The sequence below is a fragment of the Ctenopharyngodon idella genome, chromosome 18, assembly GCF_019924925.1.
Source record: "Ctenopharyngodon idella isolate HZGC_01 chromosome 18, HZGC01, whole genome shotgun sequence".
NCBI lineage: Eukaryota > Metazoa > Chordata > Actinopteri > Cypriniformes > Xenocyprididae > Ctenopharyngodon > Ctenopharyngodon idella.
The window spans coordinates 165,117-187,265 of NC_067237.1; the positions used below are offsets into that span (position 1 = coordinate 165,117).

At 38.7% G+C, this 22,149-nt stretch overlaps 1 protein-coding gene and 1 long non-coding RNA gene across 3 annotated transcripts; one reads left to right on the forward strand and one right to left on the reverse strand.

Annotated features, from left to right (window-relative positions):
* Positions 1-1,132: 1,132 nt before the first annotated feature.
* Positions 1,133-18,874, forward strand: pik3c2g (phosphatidylinositol-4-phosphate 3-kinase catalytic subunit type 2 gamma). Of its 2 annotated transcripts, XM_051870751.1 has the most exons (34): positions 1,155-1,238; positions 1,312-1,352; positions 1,449-1,691; positions 3,084-3,163; positions 3,375-3,532; positions 3,619-3,733; positions 3,864-3,975; positions 4,066-4,136; positions 4,666-4,729; positions 5,117-5,242; positions 5,337-5,367; positions 5,529-5,712; positions 6,535-6,657; positions 7,429-7,557; positions 8,566-8,680; positions 8,897-9,030; positions 9,119-9,307; positions 9,712-9,805; positions 11,386-11,480; positions 11,670-11,850; positions 11,943-12,050; positions 12,845-12,937; positions 13,022-13,151; positions 13,638-13,774; positions 14,040-14,209; positions 14,305-14,461; positions 14,549-14,658; positions 15,026-15,200; positions 15,491-15,609; positions 15,689-15,785; positions 15,861-15,915; positions 17,217-17,308; positions 18,135-18,260; positions 18,382-18,874. In XM_051870751.1, exons 3-34 carry the CDS (start codon positions 1,467-1,469, stop codon positions 18,532-18,534), a joined length of 3,948 nt encoding a protein of 1,315 aa, XP_051726711.1. In that variant the 5' UTR covers positions 1,155-1,238; positions 1,312-1,352; positions 1,449-1,466; the 3' UTR covers positions 18,535-18,874. The 2 variants fall into 2 exon arrangements, with proteins under 2 accessions (XP_051726712.1, XP_051726711.1); XM_051870752.1 differs by having other exon boundaries at positions 1,133-1,691.
* LOC127500002 (uncharacterized) lies at positions 14,783-15,561 on the reverse strand. Its single transcript, XR_007926233.1, has 3 exons — positions 15,353-15,561; positions 15,055-15,255; positions 14,783-14,909 (listed from the first exon to the last, which is right to left on the reverse strand). It is a non-coding gene; the product is annotated as an uncharacterized LOC127500002 (long non-coding RNA).
* Positions 18,875-22,149: the final 3,275 nt, after the last annotated feature.

The following is a 22,149-nucleotide window of genomic DNA, read 5'->3' on the forward strand; positions in this document are numbered from 1 at the left end:
TTCATGTCAGGCATATTGGCTGGCCAATAAAGCACAGTAATATCATGGTCAGCAAACCACTTGGAAGTGGTTTTTGCACTGTGGGCAGGTGCTAAAGTTCTGCTGGAAAAGGAAATCAGCATCTCCATAAAGCTTGTCAGCAGATGGAAGCATAAAGTGCTTCAAAATCTCCCGGAAGATGGCTGCATTGACTTTGCACTTGATAAAACACAATGGACCAACACCAGCAGACGTCACGGCCCCCAAATCATTATTGACTTCAGAAACTTCACACTAGACTTCAAGCAGCTTGGATTCTGTGCCTCTCCAGTCTTCCTTCAGACTCTGGGACCATGATTTCAACATGAAATGCAAAATTTACTTTTATCTGAAAAGAGGACTTTCGACCACTGTTCACTGTCCAGTTCTTTTTCTCCTTAGCCCAGGTAAGATGCTTCTGACGTTGTCTCTGGTTCAGAAGTGGTTTGGTAGTCCTTTTCCTGAAGATGTCTGAGTGTGGTGACTCTTGATGCGCTGACTCCGGCTTCATTCTACTCATTGTGAAGCTCTCCCAAGTGTTTGAATCGGCTTTACTTGACAGTATTCTCAAGCTTGCGGTCATCCCTGTTGCTTGTGCACCTTTGCCTACCCAATTTCTTCCTTCCAGTCAACTTTGCATTTAATATGCTTTGATACATCACTCTGTAAACAGCCACCCCATTCAGTAATGACCTTCTGTGACTTACTATCTTTGTGGAGGGTGTCAATGATTGTCTCCTGGACCATTGCCAAGTCAGCAGTCTTCCCCATTAGTGTGGTTTCAAAAAACAAAAGATACCCGGATTTTATACTGTAGGGATGGTCATTTAATGAAACTCAAATGTAAATATTCTAATATTTTGAGATACTGGATTTTGGACTTTCATTAGCTGTACGCTCTAATCAACAAATTTACAAAAAAAAACTTTTGAAATGTTTTACTTTACATGTAGGGAATCTAGAATATATGAAAGTTTCATTTTTTAAAATAATTTACAATAAAAAAATGAACTTTTTCACGATATTCTAATTATATGACCAGCACCTGTAATTATGAGGAGGTCCTATAATGGGTAGAAAAACGTTTGGGAATGCCCTGCTTTAGAGGAAAGTCGTTTGGACGAAATGCAGAATTATGACCTTTTTGGCGTTCCATACAGGTGTCTGTGGGAGGAGCATCATTCCGCGTCCGCGAGAGTTTCGCGCTGAAAATACTTGTGGATAGGTGCTTGGATTCCTTCTCAGAAGTAGTTTAATCTAAAACAGTCTAAAAGAGTATTTTATTCCGATTTAGACCCACTCAATCTCACTCAAGACGACTAAGATCCTCTGCGGTAAGAGAGTGAAAGGAAAACCTGATTCCTTTTCTTAATGGCATAAATATTTATCACCGGTCTGTCAATATGGACATTAAACCGGACTGCCTACAGCTCACCGTCTCTGATCGAATGGATCCATGTACTGAAGATCCCGCTGGAAGACCCGAGGATCACGTGTTTCATGGATGGGATGTTCCTGTCTTTTCTGAGCAGGATTATTTGGATTTATACACACCCGTCTCTGGTTTAATAGCAGCCGATCAGAGGAAAGAGCAGGTGAATGTGGACATGAAGAATGAGGAAGCAGCTGTGACACCTGCTGGAACACCTGCACAACACCTGCGCGGTCCAGAGGTAAAACAGCTCATCATTACAGACAATACATTCATACATACATTACAATCAAGCCCTGTGACGGTGATGATGGCAGCTGGTGAAACCATAAACCACAGTCTGAATACCTGCACTGAACATTAGCGGCACAGAAGTTACATGGCAGAAAAGACTTTGGCTCCTAGATAAACCTTTACTTAAATTTTACTTTACTGTTTAGTACTACTACTACTTCTATGTTTAGTACTAGGCTACTAAAAAATAGATACTTTATTATTTTCAAGCAAACAATAGGCCTAAATGAATAAAATAAAGCCCAGCAACTGCTCCTGGCTATAAATTTAGGTGGGGCAGATTTTGGGTCATAGTGCTAGTGTAAGCAATAGATTTACCACAGATAATTTGTAATTCTGATTAACCATGCTTATATTGCAGACAGTGTTTATTCTAAATGATTTATCGGTGCACATCACAACAGAGTGTTTAATACTGATAAAAGTATTTATCATTTTAATAAATATAATCATTTACACTCTATGTTGTTATTGCTTCCTTTTAATGTACATCAGTACTGAGGTGCAAATTGTATGTATCTGGCAGTATAAAGTATAAATAGCATCTAATTATGCTTATTAATTAAGAACTGCTACTTTTACATGGTAAATAGAATATATCACTATTTTCTATTTTTTTTAGCATCAACAGAGTTGCACTTACTGAAAATAGCATCTATCGCTAAGAAAATATGCTATTTCCACTTAGTGTAAATAGCAGCTTCCTTATTTTTCTAACCCCATTGGCAGATAATTTTTAAATTGTTATTATTTTTTATTTATTTAATTTTTTTGCATGTGGGATACCATGAAAATGAATAATTAGTTCAATAACTTACCGTTCTGCCAGTTGTCACGTCTGATTTTAACAGTGATAAGAATTTAACTTGCATTGACTCGGAAGTATGCAGATGTCATTTTGTCGGGTGCTGTTGCCATGGTGAATCGTAATATCAGAGCTCAACTGATCATGGCTTTTCATAGTCATGGTGCACACGCTTAACTCGGAGTCAACCTACTCAGAGTTGATTGAACTAACTTAAGTCAGCTGTTCTGAAACCGAAAACTCTGAGTTTCCCATCTCAGAGTAAGTCAAATCAGAGTTCAAGTTTTAACTCGGAGTTGGTTGAACCTCTATATTGAAATGGGCCCCAGGTGTGAACAAGAAAAGGCTTTTTTTTTTTTTTTTCTTTTTTTTGTTGTTGTTGTTTTACTGCATTCTATATTCATCATGACTTGAAGTGTAAGATTGCGTTGTTTCCAGGGGCATCACTGTGCAATAGAGGTTTATAGACTTTGTTTCAAGCGTTCTGAAACTGTAAATATTATGATCTCTCTCTATCTCTTCTTATGTTCACAGGACTCTTGGAACATCGATTTAATTGATTCAGCACAAGGCAGCAACAGCAGAACTGCATCGCTCTGCACATTAACTTCTCAGTAAGATGCATCAGTCCTTTTCAACCTATTAATGCACCTATATAGCTGACGGATTTCATCCATGTGTGCTGAATTCACATGAAGATTTTCAATAACATGAAATTTCATTCACACAGTATTTAGTAGACACGGCTACTTTCATAAAGCTCACTACTCCAGTATGAATAACTGAGCTGCATTCATGCACATCTGTATTCCTGTTTAATGTCAGACTGCTCTCAGAACATGGCGTCAGTCGTGACGAGTTCAGCTGGAGTGTGGTGTGGGGCCGCGTGACCCCTGTGCACGTGTCTCTCCTGGAGCCCGCCGAACTCCTCTTCAATGTGTCCGTGCCTTGGCTGCCTGTGGAACAACCGTTCAGATGGAGACGTAAGCCTTACAGATGACACACATACCCAGTTTAGGTTGAAGCTTTTAGGACACTTTGGCAAACATTATTTGCATTGTTTGATTAGTAAGCAGCACAGCCCAGGAGCTGATGGAGGCGGTTCTGGAGACTCTAGATCATTCTGCTGCTGTCAGTGGACAATACCTGATGAAACTCTGTGACTCAGAGGAGTTTCTCAAAAGGTAATTTCACCTGTCATATTTTACCAGCAAGTAGTTGTTGTTGCCCAATGGAAATGGAACTGCTCTCTGCTGTTTAAGTGCATTTAGATATAGATGCCGTTGTTTTGACTCTTTGTTTTGCCTCGTCCAGTGATGAAATGTTGGGATTATATGAACGCATCCAGGTGTATCATAAGTTTGCTTCAGATGTTCCAGTGAGGATGGTGCTCAGAGACACCGTTGGCAGAACCCTGACGCGAGATGTATGACATTTAATTACAGTGGCTCAGATGTCCAATATTATTTCTCAATTGAAGAAGGTCATATTGTTATGAGGTTGTATGTTTCTGTAGGAGGAAGACGACAGGCAGGTGTTTCATTTTAATCAAGTCCTCGTTTCTGCTTGTTCATTCAACACAATAAGGTTTGTTTGCGTCTGTACTCTGAAAGCATAAAGCTGACAAAATTCCATTTGAAATGATATTCCTGTATTTAGTGTACTTTTCCTATACGTATGCCTGCAACATTTAGTGCATTTTATTTTTAAATTTAAACGATTTGCAAAAATTTAAATTGATTGTTGTTAGCTATGACATTAATGCATTTTCTAACCAGCATTGAATTAATTGCAAAGTATTAATAAACACACAATTTCAAAGTGTGAATGCATTTGACAAATAAATGCCAATAATTTTGCTGCCCTTATATCCTTAAGGGAAAAACATCAGTTTTATTTGAAATTTTTCACATTAATGCATTTAAATAAAATTAACATTAAAACAAGAACTGGAACTGACAAATTCAAATAATTAATTACATTTCTGAATTTGAACATTTGTTTTGCTCCAAATGTTGCATATATTCATATGGAAAATGTACAGAAATACATTGCCACTATTTACATATTACATTTAAAATTACTGATCCGTATTGAACATCATTTGTTCTCTTAGATCATGTCTGCAGGAGAAACTGAGTAGCTACAGCGAGGAAGTAAACAAGCTCATGAGAAGCCAGGTTTGTGTTTCACTGAACGAAAGAAATCCACATGCATGATTGAAATGCTTAGAAATACATATTGTAGAGTTTATTCTGAATGATCTGCATGTCATTTATTGAAGATGTTTCAACTCTCATCTGAGCGGCTTCATCAGTTGATGGATGGCGTCATTTAACCGTGGACTGTAGTCAAGTTTTCAAGATAATGGTGTGTAATTATGAAACTAATTCGATTCAGCTGTAAAGCAGCTCTACAGGAGACAATATTGTCAATATTCAGATCAATTCAGTTGAAGTTTTGTTTTATTACTGAATATTAAGTGACCTGACAACTGCTGAAGCGCTCAGAATGAACTCTACGAGACATGAATGACTGTAATGAGTGAATGAAGCTCTCTGTGTCAGTGTGGCGTGTGTGTGAGTGAGGTCATGGAGAGAGTTCACGGTGTGTGTGAGCAGCTGTGTGGCGTCACTACAGCCGATCTAGAGGAGGCCGTCGGGCAGCTCAAGCGCATCGCTCCGCTCACATGGGTATGGATCACACTCTTCCTCTGTTACTGTGTGTGTGTTTAAAAAGGAATTTAACTTCGAGGAATATTATTAAATATAATGTTCTTTTCCCTAGACTCCAGCTGAAATGAGTGACTGTGAAACTGGTGAGTCTTTTGAATAAAGTGACACTTTTGACTTACACATGCTGTTTGATCTGTAGGGGAAATCCACGTGCATGATTGAAACGCTTAGATATACATATCTAAGCACACACTCGTCGGTGATTTGCGCATGTCTTTGTAAGTGTAAAGTCTGCATGTTTCAGCTGTAGTCAAGATCCATCAAGCTCTGCTGAAGCTGCTCCACGTTTTCTTCACAAACTTTGATTTGGACTTCAGAGGACCGGAGGACTTTCCCGATCCGTCTGTGGCAGATGTCGAGCACAACAGCTGCATGCTGCAGCTCAACCTGACGAGCCTCTACAGACTGCTGCCCGGCTGGATAAATGGGTACGGCCAGATGTTTAACACCACTGTGACGTCACACGTGTGCAGCGTAGCCTTGTGTGCAGAACAACCCCAAAATCTGCCCTCAAATCCCATTCGTGCTTGCGTTCGGTTCAAAACCGTCATTGGTTATGAGATGTGAAAACCAGTGAAAAAAACGAAAGAAAGAAATTCATGAGGATGGAACACTATAATGTAATACGTTTACTTAGAAAACATGGAAACTGATTGCTTCAAATTTATCAAGCAAATTAATTAATCATTTTTGAGTTGATAAAACTTGCCACCACTTTGTAGAGGTAACGTGTGTATTGGTATAGGTCACCAGAGAACTTGAGTATTGGTAACTCAGTTTTACAACTTAAACTTAGTTCAGTCAAATTAAAGATTTAAGAACAAGAACTCAAACAAAACATTTGGTAGCATTTTATTTCAGTCTTGTTCCCCATGTACATACTATGTACTTGTTATAGTAATTACAATAACTAGATACTAACCCTGAACCCACCCCTAAACCTAATATTAACCCATGTTACCCTGTATTACCCAGTAGATAAATGAACATAAGTGCACATACTGTAAAATAAAGTGCAACCAAATAGCCTACTTGTTCACATTACTAGACAAATATGTGGAAACAGATTGCCCTTAATTTATCAAAAAAGTTTTACTCAAAATTGTAAGTTGTTAATACAAACAAAAGAGTGTTGTGACAACAATGGGCCATGCATTTATTTACTTGCATTAAACTGCAAACACTGCTAAATACACTGACAACATTGATGGATGAATGAGATATGCTGTGTGTGTGTGTGTGTGTTACAGGTATGATCACTTCAGCATGAGCTGCTCTCTCACACACTGCGGCAGGAATCTGACTGAACCTGTGCTGTCGGAGAACATCAGCACGTCACTGCAGCTGAACTGCAAGATCCAGTGCAGCCGTCTGTAAGAACTGCTTCACTTCAGATACCTGAATTACAGCTCCATACAGAGGGCCACGGCACAGTCATTTTCTCTATCGATTTTATCAATATTTATTTTCATCTATATGTTATTATTCTCTATATAGTTATAGTCTATGTAGTTCTTCTCTATATCAGTGTCAGTGTTTCTGAAACGCCTCCATCTTGAGTTTTCTTCACAATATTCCTCATTTAAATAATTCATACGCAGAATAAAGGGGCGGGGCCTGGTTGAGTTAGTTAGTAGTGTGTTGGAACTGGCGGTTATGGTAAGGGGCGGGACATTTCCCAAACACCAATCACAACACACCGCTCCAGCCGACCAATCAGAGCACATTGTGCTTTTCAGAAGGAGGGGCTTCATAGAGACAGGAACTAAACAGAGCGTTACTGACAGACTGGGAAGAGAGGAGCTGAACAATGGAGAATATGAGGAAAATAATCAACATTCAAGCAGGAAAACCCAAAACCCCAAAACTACATCAAGACTCTGTAAAAGGGAAAATAGGCACTCTTTAATATAATGTCAGAAAGAGTTTTCATTAACGTCTAACTTCGCTGAATGATGTACTCTGGGTGTTTGTGTGCTGAAAAATGCTCAAAATGGGGTGTGAGTTAAGAGTAAGATTATTCATTAGGATAAATAAAATGACAGTATACGTTACACATGCTGTGATTCAGTTATCTAGTAACTCACTGCTGGGAAACATGGGATTGACTGATTGTGACAGTTCTGTTTCTGTTTGTGTTTCAGATTGGTGTTTCCTGTTCCAGTAAGAGAGCTGCCATATGAATCAATGTTGACTTTTCATCTATTGGGCTCAAAACAGGCCAAAACCCCTGAGCTGCTCTGCTGGGCGGCCCTTCCTCTCTTTAACAACAAGTATGACATCAAACACCTCTCATAGAGAGACGGATTTCATTAGTTGTCTTCTGTATGTCTGCTATTTCTCAGATGCTCCTCACACACACACACACACACACACACACACACACACACACACACACACACAAACACATATTTAAAGACAGCGTTTTTCCAGTGCTTGTCACGGAAAAAACTACTAACAAAATTGTTTAACAAAGAGGATTTTCGATTTTGTCAATGATAACAAAGATGAAAAATGTACATCATATGGATAATTAAACAATTTTAATTAAAAAATATGGTCAAAGATATAAACAATACACTTCTGAAAATATCAACTAAAAGTGAATTTTGTCAACAATTAGCTGTCCCACCAGGATTTTTGTGGGAGTTTTTTTTTGTTTCTGAATATGCTGCTCTTCTTAAACATTGTGGCAATATTTGTGTCATTTGTGTCACACACACAACCAACTTATAATTATTATACTTAGTTATACTTTAGTATTATACTTAGTATTATCAGTGGATTTATTCAGTTGACATATTAAAAAAAGTGCATATCCAATAAAATAATGTATTTACTGATGAGAGCAGGCATTATGAGGACTAGCAAATATTTACCGCATTGTATATTCAGTGTTATATATTAGTTTAATAGTATTATATTAATAGTATTATTATTATAGAAATATAATCAGCCTTTTTTTTCTGTGGAGCACAGAAGAAGATATTTTGAAGAATGTTGCCAACCAAACAACATTGGACCCCATTGACTTTTTATGATATGGACAAAAAACACGGAGACATTTCTAAAAATATCTTCTTCTTTAACAAACTTTTAGTCTTCAGACTCTCTCTCTCTGCCATGGCAGAAGTTGATTGAGTAACACACATTTGCGGTGTGTTATGAATTGTGCAAGACAATTGGCTGTGCTTACATTCATAGAGTGTGTTTTGGATCTGTTTAGAGCAGTGTTTCTCTGAGCACGCTGTGATTGATGGGTTGATGTTGTGCTGTTGCAGGACTCTCGTTCACGGCACGGTTCTGCTCAGCATGTCCACGCAGGTGCCGCCCAGGTGTCCTCCGTCCGCGGCACTGACCGACGGACATCGGCAGCCCACAGGAGTCATTCTGCAGGTCTGCTCTTCAATACCTCGCACACACACGCACACACACGCACACACACACACGCACACACACGCACACACACACACACGCGCACACACACACACACACACACACACACACACACGCTCTGAAAACATCACTCATCACATTTATAGTGGATAAAAAAAGTCTACACACTCCTGTTAGCACTCAGTTTGTAAGTGAAATTTGTATTTTTGTCTGAAGATTGATTTCCCAGACTCTAAGCAGTGGCGGTATGAGCGAGCCTCCGCTCGGCCCGGATCGGTCCATGACTCGACTCTCTGTGAAGAGCTGCAGAAGAGGATGGCAGACGTGTCTCAGAAACACTGCCTGTCTCTGTTAGTACAAAATAAACTCTCATGAGTGATTCAGACACTGTGGTTAATGTGGACACTAATGTCACTTCCTCTGTTAAACGTCCTGCAGCATGACTGAAAATGAAAAGGCCTTCCTGTGGAGTAAGAGGCACATCTGCAGCGAGAGGAACTCGTACCTGCACCTGGTTTTGGGCAGCGCGCCGCAGTGGAGGCCACAGAACTTACCTGAGATCTACTGGATCCTGCAGCGCTGGGGCCGGCTGAGCTGCGAGGAAGCCCTGTTCCTCTTGAGCCATGAGTACGTGCACCACTGTTTCTGTTCACTTCTGTCAGGATATATAAAACAGTAGTTTTAGTAATTATTTATTAATAAAGTTGTATGCTCATGATGGTTCAGACAGGTAAAATTGTAACATTTGTGATAGGCCTATCATCACTTTGGACTGTTTATGTTTCCATAAAAATGTGTCATGTTATTGCCAAAGATGGAAGAATATTGTGAATGATTCTTCTGATTGAGTGCATCCGTCATTATCACAGTGATTAACAATGTTTACTCTGGTCTAATGAATACAGTCAGTGTGGCTTTAGTTGATGCTGATCAAACACAGAGACTCAATACTTCTGCAACAACTATTAGTGCATTTCTGCTGTTCATCTGACGTGAGAACCGGTTATATGTGTGATGTGTTGATCTTTCAGCTTTCATGACCAGTATGTGCGTTCAGTGGCTGTGCAGCGGTTTCAGCGGATGTGTGACAGTGAGCTGGAGGAGTTTCTGCCACAGCTGGTGCAGGTCAGACGCGACTTTGAGATGCAATCTAATGATCTTGTCATTAAATGGCCATTTGCCTTTACTAAACAATGATCAAATGGGCCTTTATCACATACTGCAAGTATTTCTAAGCAGTACCACACCTAAGCTCTATTCGCACGGTCATTCTTTCTCATGGGGACGTCTGTAAAATACGTGTTCAGGTCAGCTCAGTGATCAAACTCATGCATTCGGATGCTCAGTATTCTGATTCATACTGACACACACAACACTTTCTATTGCTTTTATTACTTTTATGACCTTGTAACACACCCTGCAATGTTGTCTTTGCTTGTTTTTGCACATTTGACTACTCTACTACTATTTTATCTGTTATTTATATATCTAATGCACAGTCTGAGTAGCTGACCCGTCTACATTTCACAAGATTTATTCTGCATAACTTTTCCCCCCGGTTTCACAGACAAGGCTTAAGCTAGTCCCAGACTAAAATGCATGTTTGAGCTGTTTCAAATGAAAGAAACTTGCACTGACATATTTTAAAATATGCCAGTGTTATTGTTTTGTCTCAAGATGCACACCAGTAAAGTTTTTTTTTTTCTAGTGTACGTTTATAAAAGCTACTTAAATAGCCTAATTGAATTTAGGCCTAATCCTGGCTTAGTCTAAGCCCTGTCTGTGAAACTGGGCCTGTATGTGACAAAAAACTGCATCTTGAATCTTGGCAGTTCTGTGATCCTGTCACATGATTGTCAACTGTAAACAAAATGTGTGTTATTGCTCGGACAGTTAATAAATTCAAATCTAATTTAATAACAGGAATATAATATCCTATTCATCATAAATATTCCATTAAAATTGGAAAATTAACACGCTATAGTTTGAATGGTTATTCGTCTTGCATTTTATCTCTCAAAGTAATGGATGTCATTTTAAAAATGTGGAAATGAGCAGAAATGGGTTAAACACTACTCTTAATTCGGTGATGTAAATATTGGACCCGGTTACTTTTTCGACTAGTAAAATGACTAGATGTGCAAGCCCTAATTTATGTGTATAATAAATTATTATATTGTAATTTCAATTATTGTTATATTTATATATTATAAAGCGTAATAATGGCCCATTTCAAAAGTTTTGTTCTTTTTTCTGTTTCATTCTTTACAGCTGCCACTCACTGTACTAGAGTGATGACATAATATTATTTTTGTAAACAGTTTCCAGTATTTCAGTAGTAAAAAGTGTCCATTTTCAGTAATAAAATGCGTACACAGTTGTAAACTCAGAGATGTGGATTCGGATAGCAATTAAAGTTTTTTTTGGTGTTTGTCAAAAAACAGTAGGAAGTTCGTCTGGGTAGTTTTACGTTGGTGGTGGGAGAAAAGCACAAACATTCTGCAATCGGACGGCAATAAAATCACAGACTAGCCCTTGTAAATGTTGAAATGACTTTACATCCCCATGAGAAACCATCACCATCTGAAGTGGGCTGATCACAGCATTACCTCCCGACACGCGCTAACCTTCATGATCTTTCATTTACTAGAGGTACTGATCAGTGTTGTTCTTCTGAGCATTATGATGTGTGAACTCTCCTCCAGGCGCTGAAGATGGAGTGGGACGTTGACGGGCCGCTGGTGAAGCTTCTGCTCTCCAGATCTTTGCGCTGCATCCGTATCGCTCAGCAGCTGTACTGGTGCGCGAATATATACATCATACTTACTGTACATTAGCTACAGTTTGTCATTTTTTTTACTGTACTGAATGGTAGCGGGACACTTGCCTTTCTCCCCTATCACATATTTTAGTCGTGATCCTGTTGCCACTGCTCTGTGTGTGTGTTCAGCTGATGTGTGTGTGTGCGTGTGTGTGTGTGTGTGCGCAGGCTGCTGGTGGACGCTCTGGAGGACTGGCTCTATAAGAGCTGGATCAGTAAGGTCCTGTCGGCGCTGAAGCACTGCTGCGGACGCGCGCTGAGACTCGAGCTGCAGCGGGAGAACAGACTGATGGATCTGCTCACACAAGTGGCCCAGAGAGTCCGCACCGCTGACAAAACCAAGAGAAAGGTCTGGTGAGCTTTAACCCCAACAGTCACATCCATTTTAGCTTTAGATTGGTGTCTGAAATGAAACCGTTATGAAATGTTGTGTTTGTACAGGATGTGTTTATCAGAGAGCGATGGAAGATTGCCAGCTTTTTTGCCGATGGACTGTCCTGCAGGCTTCCGTTAGACCCAGCGGTTGTGGTCAAAGGTGTGAATGTTGAGGTAAATTCAGCAAATGCATTTGTGAGATTTAAGATCTAAGAGTATGTCGTGATCTGTAGTGTCAGATCTTGTGAAACTATCAGTTAAAAGCAAATCTCTGTGCTATGATGGGGATCAAACACTGAGCAAACATTACTTATTTTCTAATAATTTAGGCAGGAAGATATGAGATGGTCTGTACTTTGCCAGTTCACTAAGATCCAGTTGGGATTTCTTAATAAGGGGTTTCCAAGTGAACCAAAACATGTTCTAAGTCTCTAAATGTTCAAAACAAGAGATTTTAAAATGCTTTAAAAACATTTTTTTCTTGATTATATGAACGCTAAGGGAACTTTCCATTTTATCATTCTTTAAACATTATGGGATCGTTACTTTTGAATATTCTCTGAACGTTCTGAAACAAGTAGTAACATTTAAATAACGTTAGTAGAACGTCTAACTGAAACATTTCAGAAAATGCCCTAGAATTATGTTTTAATGTTTTTGTGCTGAACTTTTGAGAACATTATTAAAGACCAGATAACACTGAACAAACGTTAATGTTACTGGAAGAACTTTTTTTTTTTTTTTCATAACTTTGAGAGAGCGTTCTCTGTTAGCTGGGTTAATAACCGCCAGCCTAGATGTGACCTAGAGATATGAGGATCTGACCGTTTCAGACAGCTGTATCTGATCAGGAGTCAATGTACAGTCGTTACTAGAAGATCTGTCACTGTTGCGTCACACATGATCATGACCATCACTGTTTGTTTTTGACTGCATGAGAATCATAACAAGCACTGTGTGTCTCTCAGGCTTTTAAGGTTTATAACTCAAACGCAGCACCTGTGGAAGTGTCCTTCATCACCGCCGACCCACTGGGACAGAACTACAGCGTCATCTGCAAAGTATGAAGATCTTTCACCAGTTACGGGGGTCATAGTTTGTTAGTCTTCACTGAGTTCTTTGTTTTTGTTGTTGTTTGACGTCAGACTGGAGATAACCTGCGGCAGGACGTGCTGGTGCTGCAGATCGTGCGTCTCCTGGACCGCGTGTGGAGGGACGAGGGAATGGACATGCGCATGGTCACGTACAGATGCATTTCTACCGGAAGAGATCGAGGTCAGTCCGACCGGTCTGTGCCGTTATAATCATACAGTTCGAAGTGATTGCAGCATTTACTCAGCATAAGGCACTAGTACTTTAGTTTCTTGTCAAATATTTAATTTAGTTTTGTGTTCAATCATGTAATTTCCTGCAGTTCAGTCGGTGCAGAAGCAGGTAATAAGAGTAAACCTGCCTGAATCTGACGAACACGCCGCATCTCTTTCACTCGTCTACTGCAGATTCACACACTACAGTTAATTTTAGACATGATCATGATGATTTTGAAACGTTGAAGACACGTTTGTTAGGTCATGAAAGTTTGCTACTGGCCAACAGCGTCTAGTAATCATGATCTCTTTCTGTCACAGCTTTGTTTTAGTGAGAAGAATGGAAAATATTATTGATTCTTGGAGTCACAACATTTGCATTAAAGCTTACTGAATACATTGTTCTGCTGTAGTTGGACCGTGTGCAGTACTGGTTTGATGAGGATGTTTTCAGGGTTGGTGGAAGTGGTGCGTGACGCAGTGACTCTGGCCAAGATCCATCAGGAGTGGGGTTTGTCTGGAGCGCTGAGGGAAGACACCTTAGAGAAGTGGTTCCATATGAGGAACAAGACTATAGAGGACTACGAGAAGGTAACAGATCAGCATATATCAGGCCTGCCAAATATTTTCTGTTTAAGTGCAAAAATAAGTTGCGATACTGCCGTTGTTTTCAAGAGGATCGATACTCACATAAAAATATTGATACCAAAATATTTAACATAATATTTAACTTAAATGAATGCACAAAATAAACTTGAACAGACAGCTGTCATTGAAACAGAGAGAGCTGATCCTGACAGACAGAAACATCACTCTATACACACACCAAACATGCTCTCTGCCGTCTGTCCTTCAGGCTGTGATGAACTTCCTTCACTCGTGTGCCGGCTGGTGCGTCGCCACGTTTGTTCTGGGCATCTGTGACCGCCACAACGACAACATCATGATCAAACACAGCGGCCACATGTTCCACATCGATTTCGGCAAGATCATGGGCAACGCGCAGAAGTTCGGCAGCATCAAGAGGCGAGTGATTTTTTTTTTTTTTTTCTTGTCTCGTAGTCTTTGAGTAAACAAAAGGAAGTCCTTCTAAATGAAGCGTGGGCTTTGTGAATGGACAGAGACCGGACGCCTTTCATCTTTACACCAGAGATGCAGCGCTTCATCACGGGCGGCGGCGAGAACCCGCAGCGCTTCCACCGGTTCGTCGAGCTGTGCTGCGACGCCTACAACAGTCTGCGCAGACGCTCTGCACTGCTGCTCGGCCTGCTGCAGCTGGTGAGTCTCCGTCCGTGGCTTTATTTTACTCAATTATTCTGTAACTTGTCAAATGATGTCTGCATCGCTGCGTGTGGCCGGTTGTAGATGCTGGCGGCCGGAATGCCTGAAATGAAGGACGTCCAGGACCTGCGGTATGTTCACAATAACCTGCGGCCGCATGACTCTGAGCTGGAAGCCACTTCATATTTCACCAGGTCAGCACATCACTGCGGGGATCAATGAATACTCTAACAAATGTAATGCATTAGCTAATGTGATTGTAAAGTGTCACCCATCTAAGTTTATAGGGCCTTAAATATGAATATAGCAGAAACAGAGTTTGTGGTATGTGGATTTTATATTTTTATTTTAAAGATCTGATCAAGATTTCAGTAGATCTTTACGCATCTGTAAGACTCTTTCAGCAGTGACTCGATCATGTTCTTCTCACACCACAATTTTATTCCTGTGCAAAAAAGAAAGGCCGTTGACAATTTTTTCTGCTTTCTTTTGCAATATGACAGATAATATGGGTTTATGGAAGTTCTTTGTGCAGTACTAGATTTTTATGTTCTGTTTCAGAAAAATTAAGGAGAGCATGGAGAGTTTACCTGTCAAGTTGAACTTCCTCATCCACAATATGGTTCAGTTTTCCTCCGTCAGACGGTCCGAGCCGCTCGCTGACAGCCGGATCTCCTCCAGCTCCAACATTCAGGAAGCCGTGATCCAGAAATACACCGTCAGCGGCAAAGACGTGGTGAGTTTCCTTCAGGAAGACCTGAATCATTGGCTTCTTTGAGGTACTCCAGCATCTGATTAACGTACATGTTCACATTTAGAGTAACATTGTTAGTTTGTATAATATAGTTAGCTAATATTAACAAATGAAATGTTACTGTAAAGTGTTACCAATAAAAATGAGCTGAAGTACACTTCCACAGGAAGGCTGTGTTTGTTTAGTGGAGCGTAGAGAGCTGCCTTCATAGATACAGTAGATGAACCCTCTAGTGTCCACATGACATGCTTTTCCACTGCTGTGTCCGTCAGACGTACGAGCTGAAGGTGATGATCGAGGACGGGTATGTTATCAGTCAGAAGAGCTTTTCTCAGTTCGAGACGCTCCATAAGCTGCTTCAGAAGCACTTCATCGAGTCCACGCTGCCGAAGTAAGCGTCCAGCTCATGTAGCGTTATCATGCCACAGCGCACGAGAGCCGGACTGATCCGCTCTTTCTCCTGCTTCCAGGTTCCCCAGCTGGTTTAACATGTCCTTTACGCCGAGCAGGAAGATGATCCTGTTGAACAAGTACCTGAAGGAGCTGTTCGAAGGGCCCTGCAGAGGAGTAAGCATGACGTTTGTGTGCTGCTTCCCAGTGTTTCCCAGCACTATCACTGATATTTGATTGTGTCACTGACAGAACGAATACGTCTGCAGCCTGTTTCTGGACGGACCGAACGCTGCTGCCAAATCAGGTGACGTTTTCATCGTTCTCGGCATATTCTCGTCCTGGACGATGATTGATGATGCTTGAGAAGGATTCACACATTCACTGCTGGGCATCTTAGTTTGCCAAGGATCCTCTAGACCTGGAAAAATGGGAAAAATGGGAAAAACAGTATAAATAAATAATAAATAAAAATAAGATTAACTAACCTACTGAATTTGATTTAAAATAAAAAAAAGATTAAGTAAAATTTGATTTAAATAAATAAATAAATAAATAAAGTTGATTTAAATAAATTATTGATTAAAATAAATAATTGAATAAACCTTGATTTAAATGAAAAATAAATACATTTGATTAAAATAAATTAATTTAATTTAAATGAAAAAAGTAAAATGAGTAACATTTGATTTAAATAACTGATTAAAATAAATAAATGAATAAACCTTGATTTAAATAAATCTTTATTTAAATTCATTATTTTTATTTTAATCAAATGTATTATTTCAAGTAACATTTTATTTAAATAAATAATAAATAAATGTATGCATTTGATTACAATAAATACAAAAATTTAAATAAATAATGAATACATTTGATTAAAATAAAAATAATGAATTTAATTAAAAAAAATGAAAATGAGTAAAATTTTATTTAAATAAATAATAAATAAATATATACATTTGATTACAATAAATAAAAAATAATAAATACATTTGATTAAAATAAAAATAATACATTTAATTTAAATAAAGATTAAAATGAGTCAAATTTGATATAAAAAAATAAATATATAAATTTGATTTAAATAAATAAATACATTAATTAAAATAAATAAATAGAAATGAACCTAGATTTAAATAAATAATAAAGGCATTTGATTAAAGTAAATAAAATTAGATTAAAATAAATTAATAATACATCTAACAGTGCAGTACTCTGTGTAAAAATATAATGTAACGTAACAGAAATTAAATATTTTCCAAATAATATTTTATACACATTTATAATATAATTTTTTCCCCCAGTGTTAATGTCTTTTTAAATGAACTGTCGAGCTGTCAGGACGGGGGTCCCTCGCATGAAGATGATCATAAATCATCTGAAAGACTGAAACCCGCTGCTCATGAGTTATAATAGTTACTCGCTGTCATATGAATACAGTGAAACGCTGCTCTTCCTTTCAGTTTCATGGTTTTAGTTTTTGCACATATCTGTTGTCGCCTGGCTTTGACTTGCTTTAGGGATTCACAGGATTCTGCAATATTCCAGCATCAATAAGAGGCTCCTAATGATTCTCAAAATGCTTTTGTTTTCCGTTTCTTTCAGAATCAGACGCACATCTGCGACCACAGATCCAGCTCTACCTGTCTTATAAAGACTTTAAACTATCTGTGATGATAAAGCATTTGAAAAATATTGTGAGTCATTTTCTCAACCCATTATTGTTCTTGATTTGAAAATAGTTTTGACACAATTTTTTGTTGCTGTTAGAGAAGCAGTTTTTGACTGTATGATTTGAGGATTGGCAGCACTGTGTTTGGCTTTTGACAAAATCAAATATTCTACTGTATTTCGCTCAGATCAGCACAGGAACGAGTTTAATGTGTTCACTTGACTAACTCATGAGTGTAAACAACACTTACACTACCGGCCTTTTGGAAGAATTAGGATTTGTAGAAGTCTCTTCTGCTCACCAAAGCTACGTTTATTTGATCAAAAATACAGTAAAAATATTGAAATATTATTCCAGTGTAAATCAGCTGTTTTCTATGTGAATATATAGTAAAATGTAATTTATTCCTGTGATCAAAGCTGAATTTTCAGCATCATTACTCCAGTCTTCAGTGTCACATGATCCTTCAGAAATCATTCTGATATGATGATTTAAAACCCTTAAATTATATTTTACAATGTTACTGTTTTACTGTAAAAAAAAAATCATAATTATTAATCATATCTACTAAGTAAAATCATATTTACTAACAATCTCATTAAGTTATGAAAACGTTACTTATGAATGTTCTCTGAACGTTCTGAAACAAGTAGCAACATTTTAAAAAATGTTAGATGAATGTCCAGAAAATGCTCATTGAATGATATAAATAATGTTTTTGTGCGTTTTGAGAACATTATTAAAGGCCAGATAACATTGAATGAACGTTCTATTAACGTTACTGGAAGAACGTTTGTTCATTACTGTGAGAGAAAGTTCTCTGGCGAGTGTACTAACTGTGTTTCTCTCAGAGGTTGTCTAACGGCTCGTGTCCTGATGCTTATGTGGTCACGCGACTGAGACCCGACCCACAAGACAGGACCAAGAGGAAGACGAAAGTGGTCCGCAGCAATGACAATCCCACATTCAATGAACTGGTGAGAGAAAAACATCTTCATCTGTTATTGGTAGTTCAGACTGCCGTCACAGCAGCTGGTGTGGATCCGTGTGTCGCATCCGTACGTCATTCTCCTCTCAGATCTGCCGTTTTCTCTGCAGATCGAGTACAGGAACGTGCTGAAGCTCCACGGCCACGTGCTGGAGGTGACGGTGAAGAGCAGGAAGGCTTTTGTTGCTGCTACAAACGTGGTTCTGGGAGAGAGAGTTCTGGACCAGGAGAAGTGGTTTCCTCTGGGCTTCTCTGCTGTTTAAAGATCAGCTTCACTCCAACATGAAGGTTAAAGTTCACAGAATGATCTGGTAGAGATCATATAATATGGAGGAAAAAGGATGATCAGTATTCACAAAACTCATAAAACGTACCGGATGGAGTTTTGGTTTCTTTGTCTTGCTGCTCATAAAGACACATTAAAGACTGTAGACCGAATTCACGCTCACTGTTTTCTCACATGTGGAGCTGCTTGTTGACGTTGTATTAGAAACACCTGATTCCTCAAACTGAACTTGGTGAAACACTGATTTTACTGTAAAGCTGCTTTGAAGTTATTTGTATTATATGAAGTGCTAAATTAATAAAAGTGACTTGATTTAATATATATGAGGATTAAGAACTTTTTAGTCATAGAGCTCCATAAGAACGTAGAGCAGTTTCTGAACTGTTCCTAACAACAACTACGTTCGTTTTACTGAATAAACTTTACTGAATGTCGTAACTTCTGAACAGAACACAGATAGTGCTTAAAACATTTTCCTCTTATTTATGCTTTGCAAACATAAAAATGGTCTCACATGTCTACTCTTTTTAAACTGAAATGATTTATCTTCAAATGTTCGGAGTTCATTTTCTTTAACGAATGTCTTGGACTTCCATGCAGATCATCATTCATTACCAGCTCAATCGAGTGCGTCTCTGAAACCTGACTCAAATTATTCATAGATGCCATTTTCTGCAAGCAGGAGCGTAACTGGACACACGTGCGGTTGTTGTCATAAGTTTATATACACTTTGCTGAATCTGCAAAATGGTAATAATTAAATAAGAGGGGTCTTTTTTATTAGTCCTTGAATAAGCTTTTTCACAGAACAAATGTTTACTTGCAGTGCACAAGACAAAATAACATCTGAATTATCACAATTGACCCCATTCATACGTTTGGAATAAGGTTGTAATATTGAGTAAATTTGAGATGCCTGTATTTGCCAGTTCACAAGGATCAGGTTGTGATTTTTGATGTTTAATAACCGCCGGCTTGAAGGTTTTCAGGACGTGACCTAGAGATAAAGAGGAGTTCATATCGAGAAGACCTTGTATCACACATTTAAACAAAAATAAATAAAAAAAAAACGGTTTGTGATACTCAAGGTCCTAGTCGACTTGTTTCCCATCTAGTGTTTTGTGGCTGATATGGATAGAAATTCTCTATATTGACAGTGTCTATTTTGGAAACATTAAACCATTTAAAAGAATGAGTCTTCTTTCATAATCTCACCTGTAGCTGCAGGAATCAGTTGATCAGTAACAGAACTGAAGCTGTTCCTTCATGAGTCGTTTTCCAGCACCTTCACTCTCTCTGTTCTCCTCCGACCATCTGAGAACATCACAAAACCTCTTTCACAAGCACTTCACCAGCTCAAACTAAGGACCTTACGCACACAAAAAATATTTCTTTGAATTTTCACCTCTGCTCTATATGGAAGCTTGTTTCCGCCATGGAAAATAATAAAAGGTAATTGTGACTCTTTTTTGCACAATTCTGAAAAGAAAAGAAAAAAGTCAGAATTATAAGTCATACACTCAATTGTGAGAAAGTCTGGATTGTGATATAAAGTTGTAATTACCTTTTTTATTCTGTGTCAGAAGCAAACCTCCACAGTTCTTGTTTCCTAGTCTCTTTCTAATGAACCTGCACTGTGTACTGTGAATATCATTGGCTCGGTTCCTTAATATGTTCCTCTATTGTAAGTAAGTTTGGATAAAAGCATCTGCTAAATAAATTAATGTAAAGTAGCTCAACCGAATTTGGTTTGTGCACACAAAAGTCTTTAGTGTTGTCATAATTCATCAGTAAGAATCATTCATTATGCTTAAGAATAAATGACTGAATGCGACTGCAGTGGTGAATGTGTTTGACATGCTTATCTTCATCATCCAGGTGTGTGACCTGCATCAGTCTCAATACTGATCACAGGGTTTGTGATCTTTTGTGTTACATGTTTATCTGGAGATTCCGGTCTGTACTGTAGCTTAAGCATTCGACAGTGTAGGATAGCATTTCTCTGGCAGTGAGGTTCTCCGAGCCCGATTACATATGGAGAGAAGTGCTGATGAAAGAGGAAAAGAGCACAAGAAAGAGGCTGAGACATCAGTCTCTGTGAGAGAAGATGGAAAACATCAGATCAGAGCAGTGCATGTGAAGATCCGTGAGCTGGTGTAGAGAACTGGTTACTGCTGATCGACATCTTATCAAAACACAATTCGTCAAAGTCACGGGCAGTTGGAGGGATAATGAGAGCAGGAGACAGTCGAGCTTCTGCTCATCAACATTCAACACACTGCAGATCTTCTCCGCTGCAAACCTGAAGCTGTAAGATGGATAGAGTTGTGTTCTGTGTCATGAACATTTCAGCAACAGACAGTAAACAGAATAATCATGTGTTTCCATCCAAAGTTCTGAATCTAACTGGAATATGGCATAAAACATTTGAAAATAAAGCAAAGTTTCCATCCCATGTGTTCAAGAGAACAAAATCTTCCTGGGAAACTGGCCTAAAATATCAGTAATGAAAAAGTGGAAGTTGCTCTTTTTTCCTCCATCATAAATGAGTTGGTCTCAGAGCGTCAGACGAAACAATAAATGCTGTCACGTGGTCTTGCGTTCGTGTTTAGGAACACAATCGTGTGAGACGCTTCTGGAGGGAATTAAACCAAATCATTCTGATGACAGACTTTGACTCAGGCGTTTCAGAACCATCAAACCAACATTTAAGATGCTGCGATGTGATTGGTCCGCTGGTTATTCCAGTCCAATCACAGCCTTCGCTGAGGCCAAGTCACATGAGGTTTTGAGGGATTTAAATAGAAAATGATCCACTTCAATTGAGTTATGCATGCACATTTTTTAGAATTTATGCATGTTTCCATTCAGCGTCTTTTATGCCATACTCCAAAACTCAGACTACACATTTCATGCACTCTCTCAATAGAGAGCCAAACGGTTTAAAACATCTCGCAGGCCACAGATTCAAAATGTTTGATTTCACTGACAACAAATATATATTCTGCAAAAGCGATCACAGACATCGTTTCACAGTACAGTGTCTCTCTGTGCATTTTTAACATCCTTCACCCATTGTCAGATGATCGACTACACGATTCTTCCTCTAGATCCTGGCTGGTCTGAGCACCAACAGTGTGAAAGAATAATACAATATAAAATAAAACAAACAATCATGAACTTTCAAGTCAAAGTCAGAACTCTGCTTTCATCTGGTGCTGCTTTGAATGTAGAACAAAAATGCTACGTGTTCACGTCAGCACTGAACTGCAATGTGGGTGTTATTCAATAAACTGTTCTGATTGGCTAGAACAGTCAGAGAGTAAACATGACACCATCACTATTGGTGTCAAAATCCACAAATGTGTCACATGATGCACAAATGTACAGAAAATCATCCACAAATAAACATGTTTGTATCTACATATGTGGCTTTTGTGTTTATGTGTGCAAAAGAAGCCCACGCCTGCCTGCCTGCCTGCCGATCAATCAATCAATCAATCATATTCTGCTCTTTTCAGACAAACCTGAGAACAGAAAGTCGCAGCAGAGGAGAATTTTCTCTTATGGACTTCAAAAATAGAGACGTCTG